We start from the raw sequence: 21,027 nt of genomic DNA on the forward strand, positions 1-21,027 counted from the left end.
TTTAAACCTCTTTTCCAACAAGCAACTTAATAATACACGAATAACTTTATGTCCGAATATCAAATCTAAAAAATTAGGCGTAGTTTAGTTAAGGAATAACGGAAAATCGAAGCCATACGATTGTATTTTTCAAACACCTTCGACGCTCAGAATATCGTACGAGTCGCTGCGTAAAACACAATTTTAAAAGGTAGATATTTGAAAAGACATACAATAAACAAAACAATTCCTAAATTAATAAATTAAATTTCCCTACTTCTAGATTTAAATATGCTCTAACCTGGAAGAATGGATGTCTCTTTAGCTCCTCAGCATCACCCTCGCCGCCTCCCAGACGTCTTCTTGGATCCTTCACCAGGAGCCTGGAATATTATACTTACATATTATATGTTGATAAATACATCTTTTTGCAATAAAACTTAACGAATGACGGGTACACCAAAACTTCGTGCTATCTTTTAAAGTAGGTTTCCGAGACCAAAACCTACACCACAGTCATCCCTCTCATTATCTTTGAAAAAACAGATATAACAATAAGTTTTATTCAGGAATTTGGAATCTCAGAAACCAATGATTAGGCACAGAATAACTCACTTCTTTATAAAATCCTGTACTTGAGGGCTGACTTCATTAGGCACGGGGTAGCTGCAGCGTACAATTCTTTTAGTGATCTCCTGCTGCGTGTTCCTCTCACCCTCGACGGTGAATGGAGACGCGCCAGTAAGTAGCTCATATGTAAGCACGCCGACAGACCACCAGTCGACTGCCTGCAAATTAATGAGGTATTGGTTAAAGATAACAATTCCGTTTTACAGCAAAATAATTCACGCCCATAACCTATGTTAGAGGTAGAGTCCTCAGACTTCCATATTTTTATAGGAGAATTTAATAAATTATTTTATTCGCATTTCTATTAACTTATTGACGTGGCAATTTTTTAAATACAATGTCCATGTAATTCCAATTTAGCCACTACAAGTGGCGAATCATATATTTTTGTACAATTAACACAACATGGTTACCAAATGAGATGGCTTGACTAGTAGAATAACTACTATAAAATCGTTGATCGTTGAATAAGGGCCAAAATGTAAATTGATAACTTTTCATTAGTTCTTATGGCTCTCCCTCAGCGGATAGAACCAATGTCGAGTATTTATAGTTTTATTCTTGCATTGAAGAGACTGGCAACACAGCTGATGGATAACTTTTCAGTAGAGGCTCTAAAAGTTTCAACCATATAGGAAAAAAGGCCGCATAGGCCTATAGCAAAAAATAACATTTACACCTGTAAATGTGTATTTTGTTTATTTTACGTTAATTAAGAGTTAGCTTTTAGCACAAAAAAGTAAAAATCATTAATTTTTTACTTTGGCCCTTATACATAGCTCCCATCGATATATAGATCAAAATGTTAACTAAAACTTAGAAATAAATTGATATAAAAAGGATAAGGAAAATTGATTCTCGATTCAAAAAGATATAAAACGTTTCTTATGAACGTAAATCTTTGAATTTCTAATCTCATTCAATACAGTTTTTACTTGTATTTGCGTGATTGAAATAAAACTATTTCTTAGTAATAATTTATTATTTTTTGTAATAACGACTGAACGTAGTTTTTTGTTGCTATCAGTGTTGAAAAACTTAATAATTGTTAAGTCGAATTATCAGATTTCTTAGATTATAACAATTCTAAGATTACTCATATTAAATAGGTCATCGTTAGAGAATAAAGTTAGAGCTATAAAAATCATCTTCCGTACACGTGACTGTGTTTGTGTTGTTGATAACGAAAAACAAACTTTTAAAATTGTTGTCTATCTATATGTTTGTCCTTAGACCTTTATGCACTTCTATACATTAACTCTGTATCAAATTTCATGTGGATCCGTTCGCGCAAATTTTCTTAATAATATGTTCACGACATATTCAAATTAATATAATTAACTAACCCTTAACACCGTCTGCACGGAATGAAAAAAAAACTTAATTAGTAGTCTATGTGTTCTTAAAGACTATGCTGTACATGTTTGCTAAATTTAATCGAGATCCGTTTAGCTGTTTTGGTGAAACCTTCTAACAAACATCCATCCATCCATCTAAATCTAAACTTTCGTATTACTAAGATAGTAGGATAGGTTTAATTTAAGTAAATAACATTGCATATTGTTAATTTTAAATAATAAACAATGCAATAAATCGTATTTAATTAAAACACAATACCTATCAGAATGACGCGTGCCAAGATATATGTCACCGGAAAATGTTGTGCTTCGCCTATATGCAATTTGCCTAGGCAAATTATTAATACAGGTCAAATAAGACATCGAACGATTAAAAAAAAATTACGGGTTATTCGGAAATTTGTAAAAGGCGTTATCTTAAAGGTTATCATCATCAGCTCACTAGAAGTCCCCACCGAGGATCTCGGAGCCTACCCTAAGTCAGGGGTGACTAGACCGTAGTAAACCACGCTGGCCAAGAGCGGGTTGGTTGATATAATAGTTTTATCTGCGAAGAGGTTTTCACCAGTCCAAAAACTTTAATGGCTACACAGAATGAACTACCAATGAAGTTCACCTTTACAACGGGTCGTATTCGAATTCGTACCATTTGCAATTTGCCAAATCAATGATTAACCTAGGCATACCACAAACGGTCTGTATACACAATTTAACAGTGACATAATTATCGCTAACCTTTACACGTACGAAGATTTCCGAAGAAAGCCGATGTTGGCACAACTTCCTCGAAACCTTGACGGCGTATTATTTTCTTCATAACTAGAACGCGCCAATCTTACACAGATTAAAAAAGGAATATTATTTGTTTAAAAAAGAAACAAAAGAAATTAAGGGATTGTTCCAAGTTTAAATTAAACCTATTTATTAGTAGAAAATTGGTTAAATTTATTATTACACACAAAACTTGTGCGTATACGTAATAGAAGTCAGTAGCTCTTTCTATCAGGACAAGCTTCCTAGCCAGGACAACACCATTCGTAATTTTTAGTGAGCAGTAAAGATTTCTTAATTCTATTTTAAAATTAAAGGGAGACCACAAAAATACTGTTAGTGTGGCATTAAGTAGTCTCGAGTTCCCATCAAACTAACGGTAATATTACGTCTAATACGTGCGAAAAAAAATCGCGCTTTGAACCGTTCGGTTACTAAGCGCATGGAAGAGAAAACCCGTTGCCATGGCAATCAAATGTCAAAAAATTCTATACCTAATTGACCTAGATGTTCATACAAGCTATTTGACACCTAATCCTGTATGAAAATAGAGTTAAAAATGGCTTGAGTTTTAGTACCAAATTTTATGAATAATCATTTTCAACTCTATTTTGACAACAATAAAGTGTAAATTAGATGGTATAAGTATAAAAAATTACTGTTAGCATGCAACATAACCTTCCGCAAGAATATAGCGGCCTCGATCCTATCACGTTCAAGGTTTGATTCTCATTGCTTTAGTCTTAAAGTAATTTTAACTTTATTCCAAGGAGATAAGATTGCTATTTAATTTAATTATAAATAAATAATAAAATAAAATAACTTTATTGTTTTCCCTATGGGTAAGGGACTGGTGTCCAAACTAGGGTGATACCCTGTGTGATGGATCACCAGGCGCCCGCCCCACAGACTACAAAATATACAATTCAAATCAAACATACTACAATCAGATTTTACAAAGTGGTTAAGATTTTAATTAGTTATGATAACAATGTTTATATTTTCTGCAGAGATTTAATTTAATTGTTTGGTTGGCACAAGAATCATTGTTAATATTGTGAAAACATCTTCGCACGGATACATTTTAATACGTTACGTAACAAGTACATTAAAGTACAAAAGATCTCATCACCTCTTAAGATGTCAGTCAGATAGACACTACAAGGTGATAAGACACATTTAACCATCGTTTCACTTGAAAGCCTAATTTAAGAACGCGTAATAAACGTCAAATTACATGGAAGCTATTACGATATATTGATATTTTTATTATTTTGTATAAATCAAGATATAAAGTGATAATTAAATAAGGTTAGCTAAGGGTAACTATGGCTCTTATAGTTATTTTTTTTATACAATAAGGTGACAAACGAGCAAGCGGCCATCTATTCGCTGAAATAACAAAGCGACCGCTGCTCAGACATCTGCAATTGTAGACGCATTGATACGTATGTAGGTACAATTAGAATTAATAAACAATTGATTTAATTAATATAAATGCGAATGTTTGGATGGATGTATGGAACTTGTTTGTTAGAAGGTACCTATCTGCGGAACCTTTCAACGGATCTCGATGAAATTTGGCACAAAAGTACTACTTAAGTTTGTTTTTTAATTCTGCGCAGACGGAGTCGCGGTCGACAGCTAGTTAGTCAAATATAGGTAAAGTTTGCGCTATCGCCAGTCGACGACAAGTAGCGTGCTAATGAATTCGAGAACCTTCCAAAAAACCGGGTTAACATAAAAAGTGTTTCATATTATTGCTATTAAATTTGTGACGTCACTTATCAATTTAACGTAATTAGTTTGTGTAAGGAAATAAATGTAAGGGAAGAGATACATGGATTTGAAAACCGAAATCTTTTTGCGCCGACCGTACCAAAAGTGGGATAAGCTCATAGATAAAAGTAGCAGTTAATTAAAATTAGAAAAAACAAAATGCTCGACTGACTGTACTCTTGATACTCTAGAAGAATAGGAATCTAATGACAACTCACACGTCAAAGTCAGTCAAGTCTCAGTTCACAATGAAACGGACATATCTACGAAAAACATTATCCTCCAGTCCATGGAGGAATGCCCGACCATCAATTACCCGACTAACCGACATTCAATAAAGCAATGCACAGTAGTACAACGACTGAACTAGTTGGAACTATCGCAAAGGGGCAGGTATATAGGACAAATACAGATTTGGAGCGCGGACATAAATACATAACGTGCTGTCCATTGTTCTGTACTATTTCCTAATGCAATTACAAATATTTGAGTATAGATAAAGAGGTTTTATTATACACATTCAACACTGACTGACTACAAAGTAAAATATATATATCATAACTAATTTAAAAAGGTGATGAAATTTTAATAACTTAAGAGGCTGTTTGTAATATTTATCCTGGAAACTTGTTAATTCGAAATACATTTTCTAAATTGACACGATGACCTATTTTCAATACTTTATAAGATTTAAGGGACTATCCATTAAATCCCGTGAGGCTCGAAAGGGTCCGAAAAAAATCACGTAACATCATGAGGACGAAGGGGGTCCTAAAATTAGATATCAAGTGTATTTAATTACTATCTAAAAATTATTCAATCTTACGAATATTATAAATGCGAATATTCATATGGAAAGAGATCGTGATTGAAATTTGGCACAGATGTAGAAGGCAAAGTCTGGAAGAAGGCTACTTATTACGTTTTTTTTTAATTCCGCGCAGCCGGAGTCGAAGCCGATAGCTAATGTACTATAAAAATATTTTCAGTATAGGGGGTAGGGGTAGTCTAATGAACGACCCCTTATCTAGACGTTACATGACTAGACGCACGTCGACAATCATGTTAGCCAGGCTTGTGAGTCAACAGCGCGACTGACCCAAATCCTCGCGCCCCACCATTACCTTTTCTGTTTACATTGTACAGTACTTACTGTTTCTGTATGCTGGTACATATATGAACGTAATATTTAACAAGACTCATCGTCACTGCATTACGTCGAAATTTCTAAATTGCTAAATATTTTGATAAAAACAATTTCATCTCATCCTATAATTAAAACATTTACTATCTGTATATAGTTTAAATATTAAATAATTTTACTTAAGATCTCATAATTTATATGAAAAATTATTAAATAAAAAAAATTAAAAAATTATCAATGCAAAATGAAAAGATCTAAATTAATGTCCCTTATATTTAGATAATAATCAATTATCAGTTTTAATCCAAAGATATTAAGGTTTAAAATCGCGTGCATACCTCAAAAGGTATACCAACCGTATCGATAGCAATTTATATTAACATCCTTGGCCCGCTTCGCTAAAATGGCGTTTGATGAACAACATATTGCAAACTTTCATATTTCACAATTAATTTGCATTTGAATACATTAAATAAACGTGAGATTTTCAGACAAACAAAAGAAATATATACTTACTAGCTATTGCCTGTGACTCAGTTCGCGCGGAATTAAAAAAAAAAAAACTTAATTAAGAGCCTATGTGTTCTTGCAGTCTATGTTCTACATATATGCCAAATTTCAGGCAGATCCATTGAGCCGTCCATCCATCCATTCATCTAAACATTCTAATAAATAATTAAGGTTAAGGGTGCCATCACAGGCTGAGATCAACCACGTTAGTCAAATGTTTGACACATATCATTGAATTTCTTCGCTAGTTCCTAATATTTAATTCTTTAACTGTATCAGATTAAACTAAGATAATTCGGCAACTAAAACGTGTCATGAACCAAATCCTTTACCCAGTTGAGTGACGGACGTGCCGTGCTGCGTGTCACGCGACGACAACCGGAGCGGGACACGTGATAATGTCACGTTGCGGTTGCCCGCCGACTGAGTGAACGTGTTATTGATTGATGAATGATTAACGAAATGCAAATAAGAGTTATTAACCATAATTACTTTCACAAAATTAAACTTTTTAATTACTTGAAAGTTGAAATTATTTTGTTGAATGATCTTAAGTTTCCACTGTAGGAATATTTGTACAAAAACATATTCAACTTAAAGTATGTCATAATTTCTATTCGATGATGATGAAAGGTCATACTTGTATGCTCACGAGACTTATTCATAAGTAGAGTGTTTAGCCAGTCTCTTTAATACAAGAGTAAAACTATAAACACTCGAAACTGACCCAATCGGCTAAAGGAGAGCCATAATCAAGAAACTGAACTGAACTGAAAGGTGATACTTTTATCAATATTAATTGGTACATTCTGGAATAACAAATTGATATTTTTAATTTATTCTTAATTAATTTGAGGCTAACGAGCGTCTATCGGATGCCGAAAGTCGAATTTGTGCCGTGACCGAGTTACGACTTTTTTTAGGTTATAATCAATAAAAACATAAAATACATAATGATCTAGAATTGTAGATTTCCAGATTTCTATGTTGTTTATTTTATGTTTCCACTGCGGTAACAAAGTATAAAAACATTTAGATTTCTCTATTGTAAATATACAAAAATAGAAAACCAACTTGTATTTTCCATTTGAATTTCATTTGAATACAAATACTGATTCCAGTTTGTAATTTAACTTTGTTGTGAGTTTAATTGGGTTAGCTTGTTCTGTAACAAACAAACGATGTTAATTTATATGAGATATAAATTATATTTCTTAAGCAATATTAATAAATAATTCGTCTCATATGAAAATAATAGAAAATTATTTGATAATAGAATTTTATAATATAGTATTATTTATTCCTTTAACTTTAAACATAATATTCCTTATATCAAGTAAAATTAAACCTTGTTTCTATCGTATAAAGTTCAATTTTATTTGCTATAAAAAATCTGCTCTCCGCCCTGGTCTATCTGAACTTACACGTGAATTTCCATTGTTGGAAAACTTTTAAAAAAGCATATCGTCATCCCTTATGACATTATATATTTATTAATATTTCTTTACAATAGAAATGTGATCAAATTACTTTGATACCCATGATATCCATTTGATATCCATAACTGACATCACTACTGATGGATATCACATATGGATCACATTGATTACGTTAAAACATTACATAAAATATTTCTCAAGTTCAGGGCTAAGGTACGCTGGTGGGAGAGAGCTTATATCTGACACACTGACACAGTTATACAACCTAGAGCGAGTAACATTTTAGCGCACCCATTTACACTATTCAAAATTAAACCCTAATACAATAGGCGTAAGATTTAAATATGTAAATACAAGAAGGGTAATTGTTAAGGATGTTGTGAAGCAAATTGCCTAAGATTACTGATCTAGACTCGTAAAGTATATATAAATTACTAGTGCTTGTAGAATGTTCTAATTTAATAAGATTCAATGATTATTACAAACTTGTAGCCTTTAATCATATGGAAATTATGAAGTTTTCCAAAGAATAAAGCATGTATGTATTTCTGGTCAGTTAAATCACTGAATTAATATAAAGTATATTTCATGTATAAAGCGTCGGTGGCTCAGGGGTTAAGCACTTGACTTGCAATCTGCAGGTCCTGGGTTCGAGTCCCGCCTTGTACCAATGTGTTTTTCGATTTACATATGAACATTTATCCGACGTTCTTACGGTGAAGGAAAACATCGTGATGCAACCTGCACATATCTGAGAAGAAATTCAATGATATGTGTGAAGTCAACCCGCACTTGGCCAGCGTGGTTGACTATGGCCTAGCCACCCCTAACTTGGGGTAGGTTCCGAGCTCCTCAGTGGGGACGTATAGTGGTGAGCTGATGCTGATATCTCATATTAAATATACGCATTTGACTAACTTATCACTATTGATAAGGTTGTCGTAAACCCCTAGTTAGAACTAAGCCATGTTTTAAGTTTTCATTAATAAAGTACCTATGGTGTTTTCTTGAATGTGTCCTGAATTTTACTAAACAAAAAAAAAAATATTTAGAAAAATCAAAGACGTACTAATAAAAGATTTTTTAACTGTTGATGATCATGACAAGACTAATATGAATAATTACAGAATTAAAAAAATAAACGAAAAAAAATGTCTAACAATGACAAGCGGTACAAACTGGCCTCGCAATCCCGAGGCCGATGTTGTCGCAACGAAGTATACAACAATTTACACTACATATACTTGTGTCAATCGAACCTGGACCCCCTCTAGTTGTAGATTATTGTGCAGTATTAATTATTAGTGACCCATCGGCTACACAACTGACATAACATTGGCTACTCAACATCAAGTTCAGGGCAATCACACACGCGAGTAAGGTCTAACCCACTGACCCCGTTCTGACGACCTACAATACACCGCTACATTTTAGCGCTGCTGTCATAGCTATGCGATTTAATACTTTATTTCAATAACATAAAGTTGTTATTCCTTTGTGTATAGTTAATAGCTCATTATTTAGTCGCATTTGATGTGGGATTGGAGTTTTTCATGAAGATATGATATTAACTAGTTTTGTTATAAATATTTATGAGTAATTGTCTTGTTCAAGGACACAATTATTGGCAAATTACAAGACAAAGAAGACACAAAGAACTTCTCAAGGTCAAACTAAGGGCATAAGACCTTGAAATTAATATTATATAACTAAGCGCTATGTTTAGAGTACGAATAGAGTAAAAAGGTCGTATGTTCGAATCCATAACACTGAATTTTCAACACGATTTAATGAGGCAAAGAAACAAGTAAATATGATGTACTTAGTATATTTGTTACTAGCAGTCGCCCGCGACTCCGACTGCGCGAAATTTATTCTTAATAAGTAGCTTTTGTGTTCTTCCAGACTATGTTTTATATCCAAATTTAATCGAGATCCGTTGAGCCGTTCTGGAGATACATTCCGACAAACATCTATCCATACATCCATCTAAACTTTTGCATTTATAATATTAATAAAATAAGCAATAGGATTGAGACTATTATATCCTATGTCATATAATAAAAATAAAAATCTTTGATACATGATTTGAATCTCAAAAATACATAGCTTTCTAAAGAAACAATTCGCTATGTTTATTTTAAAAAAACAATGCACAAAACAAATAATTGTACTAACATTTTAATCTTATCAAAGTTTGACCTTTACCGCAAGGATAATGTGTGGTCGACTTTATTAAAGGAAGCGATTTATATACCTCAATTTATTGTTAACGTGAGTTTTCACTGTAGCAAAAACCTGTAACGTTATCTCTGTTTTTTACATAAAGAATGAAAGGGATAACAATATTTTATTATAGATGTATAAAGTTACAATTGTATAGAGCAAGTTTCACGCCACGTACATAAAAACAGAGATAAATTATAAAAATTGAGTGATAACGTACAATTAAATTCTAGATTAACTATCTCGTGGCAACTAAATTTAATGCGGATGTTGTATATATTTTTTTCTATTTCATCTCCTGTATCATAAAGGGCTTGATGATTTTAAAGTGTGAGGTGTCATTTGAAACATCTAATTGTCAGGTCCTATAGTTTTTTTTAAATTGATTAATATTTCATTTAAGAATTTTTCTAAGTAATCGTCAGTTTCGTGTTGCGAGCACGGTGTATGTAGGTCAGCCGGCCGCCAGAGGCCGCAGGAGGCCGAACGCGAGTTTGTGGCTAATATTGGTACAAATGTTTGATAATGTTGGCCATATCATTACACGATATTTGATAATGGATTATTTAATTTATTCAACTGTCACACTTATGGTCGCTAAATAGGTACAGATTTTTTTAAATATCAAATGGTGTCAAACGAGCAAACGGCCACATGAATTGGGAAGCGACTTTATAGCGGAACGACCGCTGCACATAGACCTCCGCAATTGCAGATGCGTTGTCTTACGTTAATCAACAAAGGAGGGGACGCACAGAAAGAGAGTATCTGCCCTGCTTAAGCGTCCCCTGCTCCGTCAAATTCACTTCCTAATGGAAAGAGGATTAAAATTACGCTTTCGGAAAGCACACTCCATCAGACTGTATGCGGATTTGCTTCCACTTGACGCCTGTCTTCTGTGTGCTCGTGGTATAATACCGCGCGAGCCGACCAATTGGTAACAGATTTTGTTCCTGGCGTCTACCACTGTAAAAAAGTTAATCTATTTTGTAAGCCAGGATCATCCTAAATCATGGTTACCTAATTTGAAACCGTCAGAAAAGACAATTCGATTACTTCATTAGGACATATATATAACTAGCTATCGCCCGCGAATCCGTCTGCACGGATTAAAATAAAACATAATTAGTAAGCCTACGTGTTCTTTCAGACTATATTCTACATCTATGCCAAATATCATCGAGATCCATGAAGCCGTTCTAGAGATAACTTGTAACAAACATCCATCCGTCCATCTAAACTTTCGCATTTATAATATTAGTAAGATTAGAACATACTCTCCCAAAGTGGTCTATAGTTATCAGACTACGGGTGGCAAATAAGCACTACATTGCCAACTGTGTCTGGAATAGATTATTCTTCTTAGCTCTTAATACAAACACGTTTACTCTACAAACTCAAAATAATGCTATCCTTATTATTACAAAGAGAATGAAAGGGACAAGAAATATTTTATATAGATATGTCAGCAGTCAAAACCCGCTGTTGTATTGCGAATTAATTAAGTCGTAGTTAAATTGTTTTAAATTTTAAATTGCTTTATTATTTACTAGCTGTCGCCCGCGACTGTCCGCGCGGAAAGAAAAAAAGATCTAATAAATAGCCTATGTGTTCTTCCAGAATATATGCTACGTCTGTGCTAAATTTCATCAAGATTCGTTGAGCCGTTCCGGAGATACCTTCAAACAAACATCCATCCATCCATCCTTCTAAAGATTCGCATTTATAATATTAGTAAAAATAAGACTAGCTGTCGCTCGCGACTATAAAAAAAAATAAAAAAATGTAATAAGTAGCCTACGTGTTCTTCGAGACTATGTTCTGACATCTGTGCCAAATTTCATCTAGAACCATTGTGCCGTACCAAGAATACCTTCAAACAAACATCCATCCATCTAAATTTTCGCATTTATAATATTAGTATGAAGTACGATATATCCATACGATCACTACACTTATACAAAAGTTATTCACTTTCTCAATATAAATGTTATTTAAAGTCCCCAATCTTATCAATATATCAATTTAATTCTATTGTACACCCCCTCTCCCCACTCCTCCACTTCTATACCATTCAAATGGCAACTTTCGTAGCAGTGATTCGGATGGCAGATTACCATTTTTGTATGCAATAACGGGGCCGTCATATCCTGTATTCACTATTCAAACAACTGTCCAAATTGATGTAACATATTCCCACTTAAATAAACCTCTATTGGTATTCTATAGGGAGGGGGAGGGGATCAGTTGCAAAATGTTTAATAGATAATTAAAACACATAGATAACTCAAAACTACTTGACATTATTCCATTACAAAATTGTACTTCATCTATAGACCAAAGCATTTCGTTCGAAATAATAAATAAATGATTTTTACTATTAACCACCCTCCCCTATCACCCCTCGATCGTGAGGCATTTGATCACGTAGTTTTAACTCTATTGTACTATGAAACGTACAAAACATTATTTCACACAGTAAAAATATATGAAAGAATAAATAAAACCGTTAATCCTTGTATTTAGGAAAAACCTCAACCTTTCACATTTCTTTACTTTTTTTTAATACTCCAATCTCGTACAAGTTGCGCCATTCTAAATCATCCGTTTCACTTTTGCACTGAGCACTTTCACTGCTAACGGTACGACTTACAAACACTGAAAAAGAAACCTTATTCCTAAACGATACAGTATAAAATCAAACGTGGTGATATTTAAGATCATTCGCTCGAGTAATCTCCACACAACTCATATGAGTCGATTGAAAATGAACTTTATTTATAAGTGTTGGGGTTCATATTCATATGTATTCATTTCATAGTAGTAATGGCAGTTGGGGCATGCGCACGCGCAGAGCCCCACCTCCATAGAACCGTAACTAAACTTGTGTCATTTTATTGTTGAAGAAACTACAAGTCATCAGACGAAGAGAGTTACATTTGAAATATATTAGAGATGTATCGCTTTTCGTCATAAGTCTCCACATTAACCGTGTGTCTCCACTTCTTAAAACATCGTTGTCGCACTTATTCGTTTGCATGAATATTTCAGCATGGTTAAACATTACGCCAGTATTTAAACAAGCCTTGGCCTATAGAAAAATATTTTCATAGAGTAAAATTACAAAAAACCAGGAAGTAATATGGATATTTAACTCCACAGTTAACTGCTGACACCAAAATAATCTAGTAACATACAAATACAGACGACCTTAAACTGAATTCCGCACAGTAAACAAATAGTTAAATACGATAGGGTGACAATAATCTTACTAATATTATAAATGCTAATGTTTAGATGGATGTTTGTTTGAAGGTTTCTCCGGCACGTGTCAACGTATCTTGATGAAATTTGGCACAGATGTTGACCATATTCTGGAAGAACGCATAGGCTACTTAATAAGTTTTTAATGCCGCGCGGACAGAGTTGCGGGCAACAGCTAGTTTATGTATAAAAAAAGAAACTAGTGCTTTTTTAAAGTAAAAATCAACAATTTAATAATACAGATTAAATGACAACTAACACTTGAAAATCGTAGTGTATAAGTGTTAAAAAAGTAGTCTGAAAATGGCCCAAAATCATGTATAGTTCATAGTAATAATAAATTTGGGCAAGTCATCTAGTCTACAACAGAAAAAGCATACGAATATAGATACCCCTACCCTATCGTAGACAAAAACAATATCGTCATCCATAGGAAATAACATCTCGGGATGTTAAAAAAAAGGTCACCCTAAGCTCTCATTTCACGTGGAAAACACGCTGGCTGTAATATACTATTAAACTTGTATACACTAGCCGTGGGTTTCCACTGATGTAGTGCTTGTATTGAAACATAAAATCCTTGTTACTCTCTTAAAGTTGATGTAATATGTTAACAGATTTAAAGACCGTGTAAACCAATGTTTATAATGTAATTTTATTTATAGTGAATAGATTCCGCGCGACCTTTTAGCGTAATTACAAGTTTAATTTGCATTGAGGGTGACATTACTGGTTGCTTTTTGTTATATACATTGAGATGTGACGCATCTTTGTGTCGCGGGTATATAATCAAAACAATCATAAGAGAAAACGGCTTATTTCAAAATTACTTTGTTCGCATAAATCAGACACTGCGTTACTGGAATTCGGCACTTATTTTGAGAAACGGAAGATTTAAAATCAAATGTAGAAAACTCCTACATTCATAGTAAATCAATTATTTAAATGTCAACATAATGATAACAAGGAAAATCATGAGTCAAAGAATTTTTATTTAAAAAGATAAACATCTCATCTCACAAACTGCATTTCCAACCACGGGAAAACCTCTGGTTGAGGATTGCGACAGATTATACTATGTTATTCACTCTTATATGTTTTTAAATTGGTGCGAGAGAGACAGTACATACGTACGGTCATTACGTTTTCTTTTAATAAACTGGACCACGACAAACAGAAAGATATGTTAATACAAGTACATAATAAATATATAAGATAAGGTATATAAATATAATGCACGTAAGGTAAGGACGAAAGTATAACACTTTCAATGACAGATAACAAACTAAATGATAAAATGTAGTGTACTTTTTTAGTTTTTTAATAGATAAAACCATGAATTTTATATAATGTTGGTACAAACACTCATCATTGGTTTATAAGACCAAAATATCTGTATAAAACATATCGTCATCTCTGTCATTATCTTTGAAAAACCAGAGATAACAATATGTTTTAAACGGGGATTATGTTTTCGGAAACCCACGGCCAATAACGAGTCAAGTCTCATCATCAACTTGCCCTTATCCCTCCATACATCTCTATCAGCCGTCATATCTGAATTTACCCCCTTCTTACGCATATCCTCTTTCACACAATCCATACATACTTTCTTTACAATAACGAATCAAGTCTCTTTGGAGAGAAATACCATCTCGTTCTTCAAACTTTGGACGAACAAAGTTATAGGTTTCCGGTGGGTAAAAGTCAAAATAAATTATGACAGCTCATTAACGCCCTCTTGTTATTGTCAAAAAAGTGTCACACGATTTTTTCGTACTGTCATGTCACTGAAGTAACTGTGATTGCAGCGTCTCTTACAGACACCGATAAGCTTTTCGGACTGTACAGACTAATTGAGAACCACTTCCTTTTTTAATAATTGTGATTTTTTATAAGTTTAAGAATAAAGGTAACGTTTAATGTATGTTTTATAAGTGCCTAACTTTCAAATAAACTTTCCGATTTACCACAACTTAATTTAGAATCAAGACACTCGATACGCCTTTGCCTTAATTAAATTAAGAAAAAACACCAGTGAAAGTACCCGCTATCGGTTCGCGACTAACGATTGAAAATACAAAATTGGCATAGCGACCTCATTCCGAACGCGACAACGCAATAGCACGGACGCCCGCGCCGCCCGCTCCTAAAATAAAATTATTAAAAATAGTACATACCATCAAACCGTACGATATTTTTAACGCGTATGTTGTAGAAATAGCTGAATTATCAATGGACTTATAGACATTTGTCTTAAACTAACAGACTAGCCGATGGTTTCTGAAACCAAAATCTTTGTAAACATATCATCATACCTGTCATTATCTTTGACAAAACAGAGGTAACAATAAGTTTCAAACGTCTCGGAAACCCACGGTGAATTTTATGTGGACCAAGTAACATTTCTGTGTTGATCACGTTTTAATTTGATAAAATCAAAGTGATTCAAAATAACTCAATTACAGAGCGGACATTCGAAAAAAATCCCTACAAACACATCAGAAACATTAATTAGAAACAAATACCATTTCACATACAATTTAAATCTTGTTACCTAATGATAACACATACATAGACATATCTATTCCTTTTACTTAAATAAAAGGTGAATTTAAATCTTAGATTATAAAGTTAAATTGTAAAAAACCTAAAAATTTAATGTCAACTCTGTAGTTGATTCGTTTTCGTATACATTTCGATCGTAATTTTTCGCCAAAACTCACCACGCTCTGTTTAATAAACAATTTTGCAAGCTTTCTCTTTGCCTTCCTTTCATTATTGTTGATCTTTTAAGAATTTTTGTATTAAAATTACATACTTATCACCTTTTTTTTGTGTATTAAATCTGTAACTTCTCATTTTTTTTAAAAATCGAAGTACTTATATCACCTCATCATGAATCACATATTCAAGTGCAATATTACAACATATTTTGTAAAACTAGTACATATATAGTTCCTTATCTACTCTTGATATCAAATAAAGTGAAATTAATACGAGCGTGAGAATGGAATTATAAATTAGATAATATCAACATCTAATATATATAAAAAAAGTCGTGTTAGTTACACTATTTATAACTCAAGAACGGCTGAATCGATTTGACTGAAAATTGATGGGGAGGTAGCTTAGAACCAGGAAACGGACATAGGATAATTTTTACCCCGTTTTCTATTTTTTATTCCGCGCGGACGAAGTCGCGGGTAAAAGCTAGTATAAAATAAATGCTAGATCCTTTAGTATAGGTTTAATTTTTTTAATTCATTTTATCACACATTTTTATTTCTATTATACAAAAGATAATGTAAGAGTATCAATATGTCTTAATACAATATTTTTGATATGTCAAATGAATTTAAAACTAAGTAATGAAATAAGGTTCAAGTTCATTTTACTGCGAGTTTTGACTGCAGTTACATTATATTAACACATATAGTTATACCTTACATTCCCTTTGAAAAGACAGAGATACCAATATGTCTCGATACAAGTGTCACAACAATCGAAACATTAAGCCGTTACAAGATCACTATAAGAATTTAATCAAGTAAATGAAGACGCAAAAAACTGAACATTGTATTAACAAAGGAAAGTGGAAAGAATAGCGCGGAATCCGCTGTCAAGACTTTCACTGTTTCACAATAAATTTTCTGAGCACAGCGGATTGAAAACACTATATTCTATAGCCTATTATCATAATTAAATACGAAAGAAGTTTATGAACAAGGTAAGCGTATACATTTAAAATGTATAATATCAGCTACTAGCTGTCGCCCGCGACTTCTTTTTCAGAATGTCCCACATTACTTTCAAGATTTTCTTTAGAAATCCCCCTATATGCTTTATTTCTCTTTTTCTGCAGACGCCACGACTACATGCTTCTTTTTTTTTAGTCTGCCTAACATCTAAAGGGTTACTTTCTTTTTATTTGTGTCATGGCGCGACATTTTTAATCGTATACCTTCGGAATAAGGAAAAGGTAAATTTATTATGGTTGATTTTCAACGAAGGTTCCACGGCTGCTTTTACTCTGTTATTGTGTTAAAGGCATTTTTGTATTCAGCCAGGTAGCTTTTGAAGCAGATGCAAGATTAAGAAATTGCAATTAAAAAAAAAACTGTCGTTTTCTAACATTACATCCAAGCTCTGTTTTCTTTTCCCGTCAGTATGACAGGAGATTGAAAGGTGGTCCTTTTCGCTATCAATTACCCATTGGTGCGACAGAGACAGCTTAGTTTATAGACGTACGAGAGAGACGCTATTCGTATTTAAACATAAGCACGAGTGAGATAGTTCAAGTTTATTATCTATGTGCACTTCGTCTTACTTCGGAAATAAACGAACACTTCCGAATAGTAACAAACGCAAGCGATCATAGTATTATACATTTTATAAATAAACTGATAAGGGACTAACGTTACTTTAGCAACTATTAATATCTTTACCATTTAATAAACAATAAAGATTAAACTATATTAAACTAGCTTTTACCCGCGACTCCGTCCGCGCGGAAAAAAAAATAGAAAACGGAGTAAAAAAAATCTTATGTCCGTTTCCTGGTTCTAAGCTACCTCCCACCAATTTTCAGTCAAATCGATTCAGCCGTTCTTGAGTTATAAATAGTGTAACTAACACGACTTTCTTTTATATATATATATAGATTATTTTTAAAACAATATTGTAACCATGGGTTTTCATTGTAGAAAAATCTATACAAAAACATATTGTCGCAGTTTTTTCACAAAGAACACGACAAGATTCAAGAATACGTTAAAAAAATTACAATGCAATAACGGAAATTTTAATAACATCTTTGCTTACAATAACAAAATATCATCGATTAGATTTGTAGTTCTCGGCTTTAGACCACCACCCAATCATTAATACGTTGTGGATTTACGACTGAACTCAATAATAATAATAATTTTATTTCAAGCTACAAATGTTATGCTCATAATTTTGTTAGTAAAAAACACTTATTAACTATGTTAGTAACAATATAATTGGATACTACATACAGTTATTCACCGCCATGTGGAGCATTAGGCAGTGACTTACATATTTACAATCTAGCCTGCAGGCAATCATGTTGAGGATGTTGTTCGGACTGGCTCGCACCGTACGCACCAGAGATGCGCATTTTTTCCGCATTGTGCCATAAAAGCAGTCGACGCGCGCTTCTGCGAACATCCCTGAAGCGCTACAGAAGCGAGGCAGCCCCATCAACATCCTAAATGCGTTGTTGTACTGAACAATAAACGATCCTGATAAAGTTTTGCTTATCCGATTTTTTGAATTTAAAACCATTTGTTACAAATATAAAATCCAAAGATCGCATTCGAAAATATATCGTTTTGTAGGTGATCGCTCACCTTATATACTCACCTCGAAGCTAACCAAGTAAAACTAACCTTTGGATCGATCTTACAGCTCGTTTATTGGATTCCATTAGTACTTTGCTCTATATTCAAACAATTCACTAACACCGTATCCAATATTATTTTGATAACGCAACAGAATAATTTGAAACGTGATTGAAAACCACTCGACTGGCCAAACTTCATTTTTAAGACACACGCTTGCATAACTAGAAAAATTAAAGGTGTTGACACACCAGTATTGTCAAGGTATTTCAAAATGGCAAGTTGCTGTAACGTTCATTATTTTTTTTGTTTTGTTTTAGATGTTTAAGACCATCTTTGTTAACTGATTTATTTACTGATATAATTTAATTTAAATACGCTATTTAATTAAGTTTAGAAATGTTACGTGGTTATCTATATATATAAAAGAAAGTTGTGTTAGTTACACTATTTATAACTCAAGAACGGCTGAATCGATTTGACTGAAAATTGGTGGGCAGGTAGCTTAGAACCAGGAAAAGGACATAGGATATTTTTACCCCGTTTTCTATTTTTTATTCCGCGCGGACGGAGTCGCGGGTAAAAGCTAGTTTTACATATATGCCAGATTTCACCGACATCCATCGAGCCGTTCCGAAGATACCTTCTAACAGGCAACCATACATACATACAAAAATGCAAATAAAATCATAATCAACTTTATTGCTTCTAACTTGATCGTATTATGCAATATTATCTATCTAGATTTTCCATAAATATCATGGGAACCTTTTAGAATATTTTTTAACTGAATGCTAAAGTAGTAATTTCACACGTAATAACAGAATTTCGGTTAACAAATCGGTAAGAGTGGCGACTCACCGTGACCCACTTACGCTATCCGCCATTTTGGATATTGCGCCTGCGCACAGCGATGCCACATTTTCTGTTATCGATGCTCTTGTTTTTTAAAGAATCCTAATTATACTATCCCTTTTAAGGACCCACAATTTTTTGGAAAATGTCAAATATTCAACGATGTTTAACACTGAGTGCCTTTTCTTAAGTGGTCGTTAGAGTTCCACAATCTCCAAACAAGTTGTGAAACATAAACTATTTTAACTGAAAGTATTATGTGTCAGTTAAATTATTTATTAGTTAGTTATGCAGCACTTTATTTGGACATTGTAAAGAACGCCGAGTCGGCACTAAAGGTAATTATGAATAACTCCATCTGGTGGATGAATTGAAAAAAGTACTATTAGTTTTTGATTTCAGTTTTTTAGTTTAGTTCAGTCAAAATGAAGATCTATATTTTAATGATTTTATAATATGACCAATCAATGATTACAAATCGAAGGATCATTTTCTTTATTGACAATATCCTTGAAATATTTTAATCATTATTTCTGCTTACCCTAATTGTCATAAAAGCATGGGATTTGTTATATTTGCTTTAATTTAGTGCAGATGTTGCACAAGTAATTTACACATTTATTTACACAATTGAAGTCAATAACTTAGTTTTGTTTGTTAATCTGACACATTCATTATTTATTAAATAAATCCTTAGGTTAGGTTAACGTAATGCATAATGTTAAGATTTTATAGTTGTATTTCTTACTTCAAAAAATTTCTTAATGACTAGCTATTTATTCCACTCTTTTTTGTATGTATTATTAGTTGTGAAAAAAAAACTTCAAATTATTTGCATTGTATATCCAATACTAGCTACCGCGACTCCTTCCGCGTGAAATTAAAAAAAATCATAAGAAGCATCCTATGTTTTCCTATGTTCCCAGACTATGTTCTACATCTGTACTAAATTACATCGACATCCGTTGAGACATTCTGGAGATACATACAAAGAAACAAACATCCATCCATCCATCCATCGAAACAATGAATTTACAATATAAGTAAGATTGATATAACTTGTACTTTTAAAAGGTGACATATTGTTTTAAAAATATGTCATTGTTCAAAAATAATCTTTATCACATAACAATTAAAGTTCACATTTCACTACCTAGATTACAATTTGGACGTCTGTAAACTGAAGTGCAATGCTCATTTACGCTTATTATAAATCCTGTCATAGGATTTTGATACATATTCCTATAAAAATAAGAGTGTTACACCATTATTTGCATTTCGTATAGGTTATAGAAGACATACCGGTCAACGACGTTCGCTTGTTTACAACGCATTCCGAACTATGTTATTCATAACGAATTGAAAAAAAAAATATACAAAAATAAAATCTATTCCAACTGCATAAGGTTGATTATGATCTGTTTCGTTTATCAAGTGCAATAGAACGTACAAAGATTGTAAACAAAATAAGTACGAGATTCGTGACTTTCAAATACAGAAGAAACATTCTCACAGAATATTAATTTAGTTTTTCAACGATCAATTCTAGGTATTCTTTTATATCATAAAGTGGCAAATGAGGAAGCGGCAACCTGAATTCGGCGAAATAGCGAAGCGACCGCTGCCCATAGACATCCGCAAATGCAAATGCACAGAAAAAGAATATTACCCCTTCATATGCGTCCCATCTTTTCCTTATAAAAAAG

The 21,027-nt window shown here is 33.1% G+C and overlaps 1 protein-coding gene across 1 annotated transcript in view; it reads right to left on the reverse strand.

Moving 5' to 3' along the window:
* Nucleotides 1–21,027, reverse strand: part of LOC106708114 (ribosomal protein S6 kinase alpha-4) — a 76,593-nt gene that overhangs the window by 7,844 nt on the left and 47,722 nt on the right. Inside the window, exons 7-8 of the mRNA XM_045684723.1 lie at nt 595–767; nt 281–362 (exon numbers count right to left, since the gene is read on the reverse strand). Coding sequence (XP_045540679.1) covers nt 281–362; nt 595–767 — 255 coding nt within the window. The remainder of the gene's footprint in view (nt 1–280; nt 363–594; nt 768–21,027) is intronic.

Source organism: Papilio machaon, chromosome 27 (genome assembly GCF_912999745.1).
Source record: "Papilio machaon chromosome 27, ilPapMach1.1, whole genome shotgun sequence".
NCBI classification, from domain to species: Eukaryota; Metazoa; Arthropoda; class Insecta; order Lepidoptera; family Papilionidae; genus Papilio; species Papilio machaon.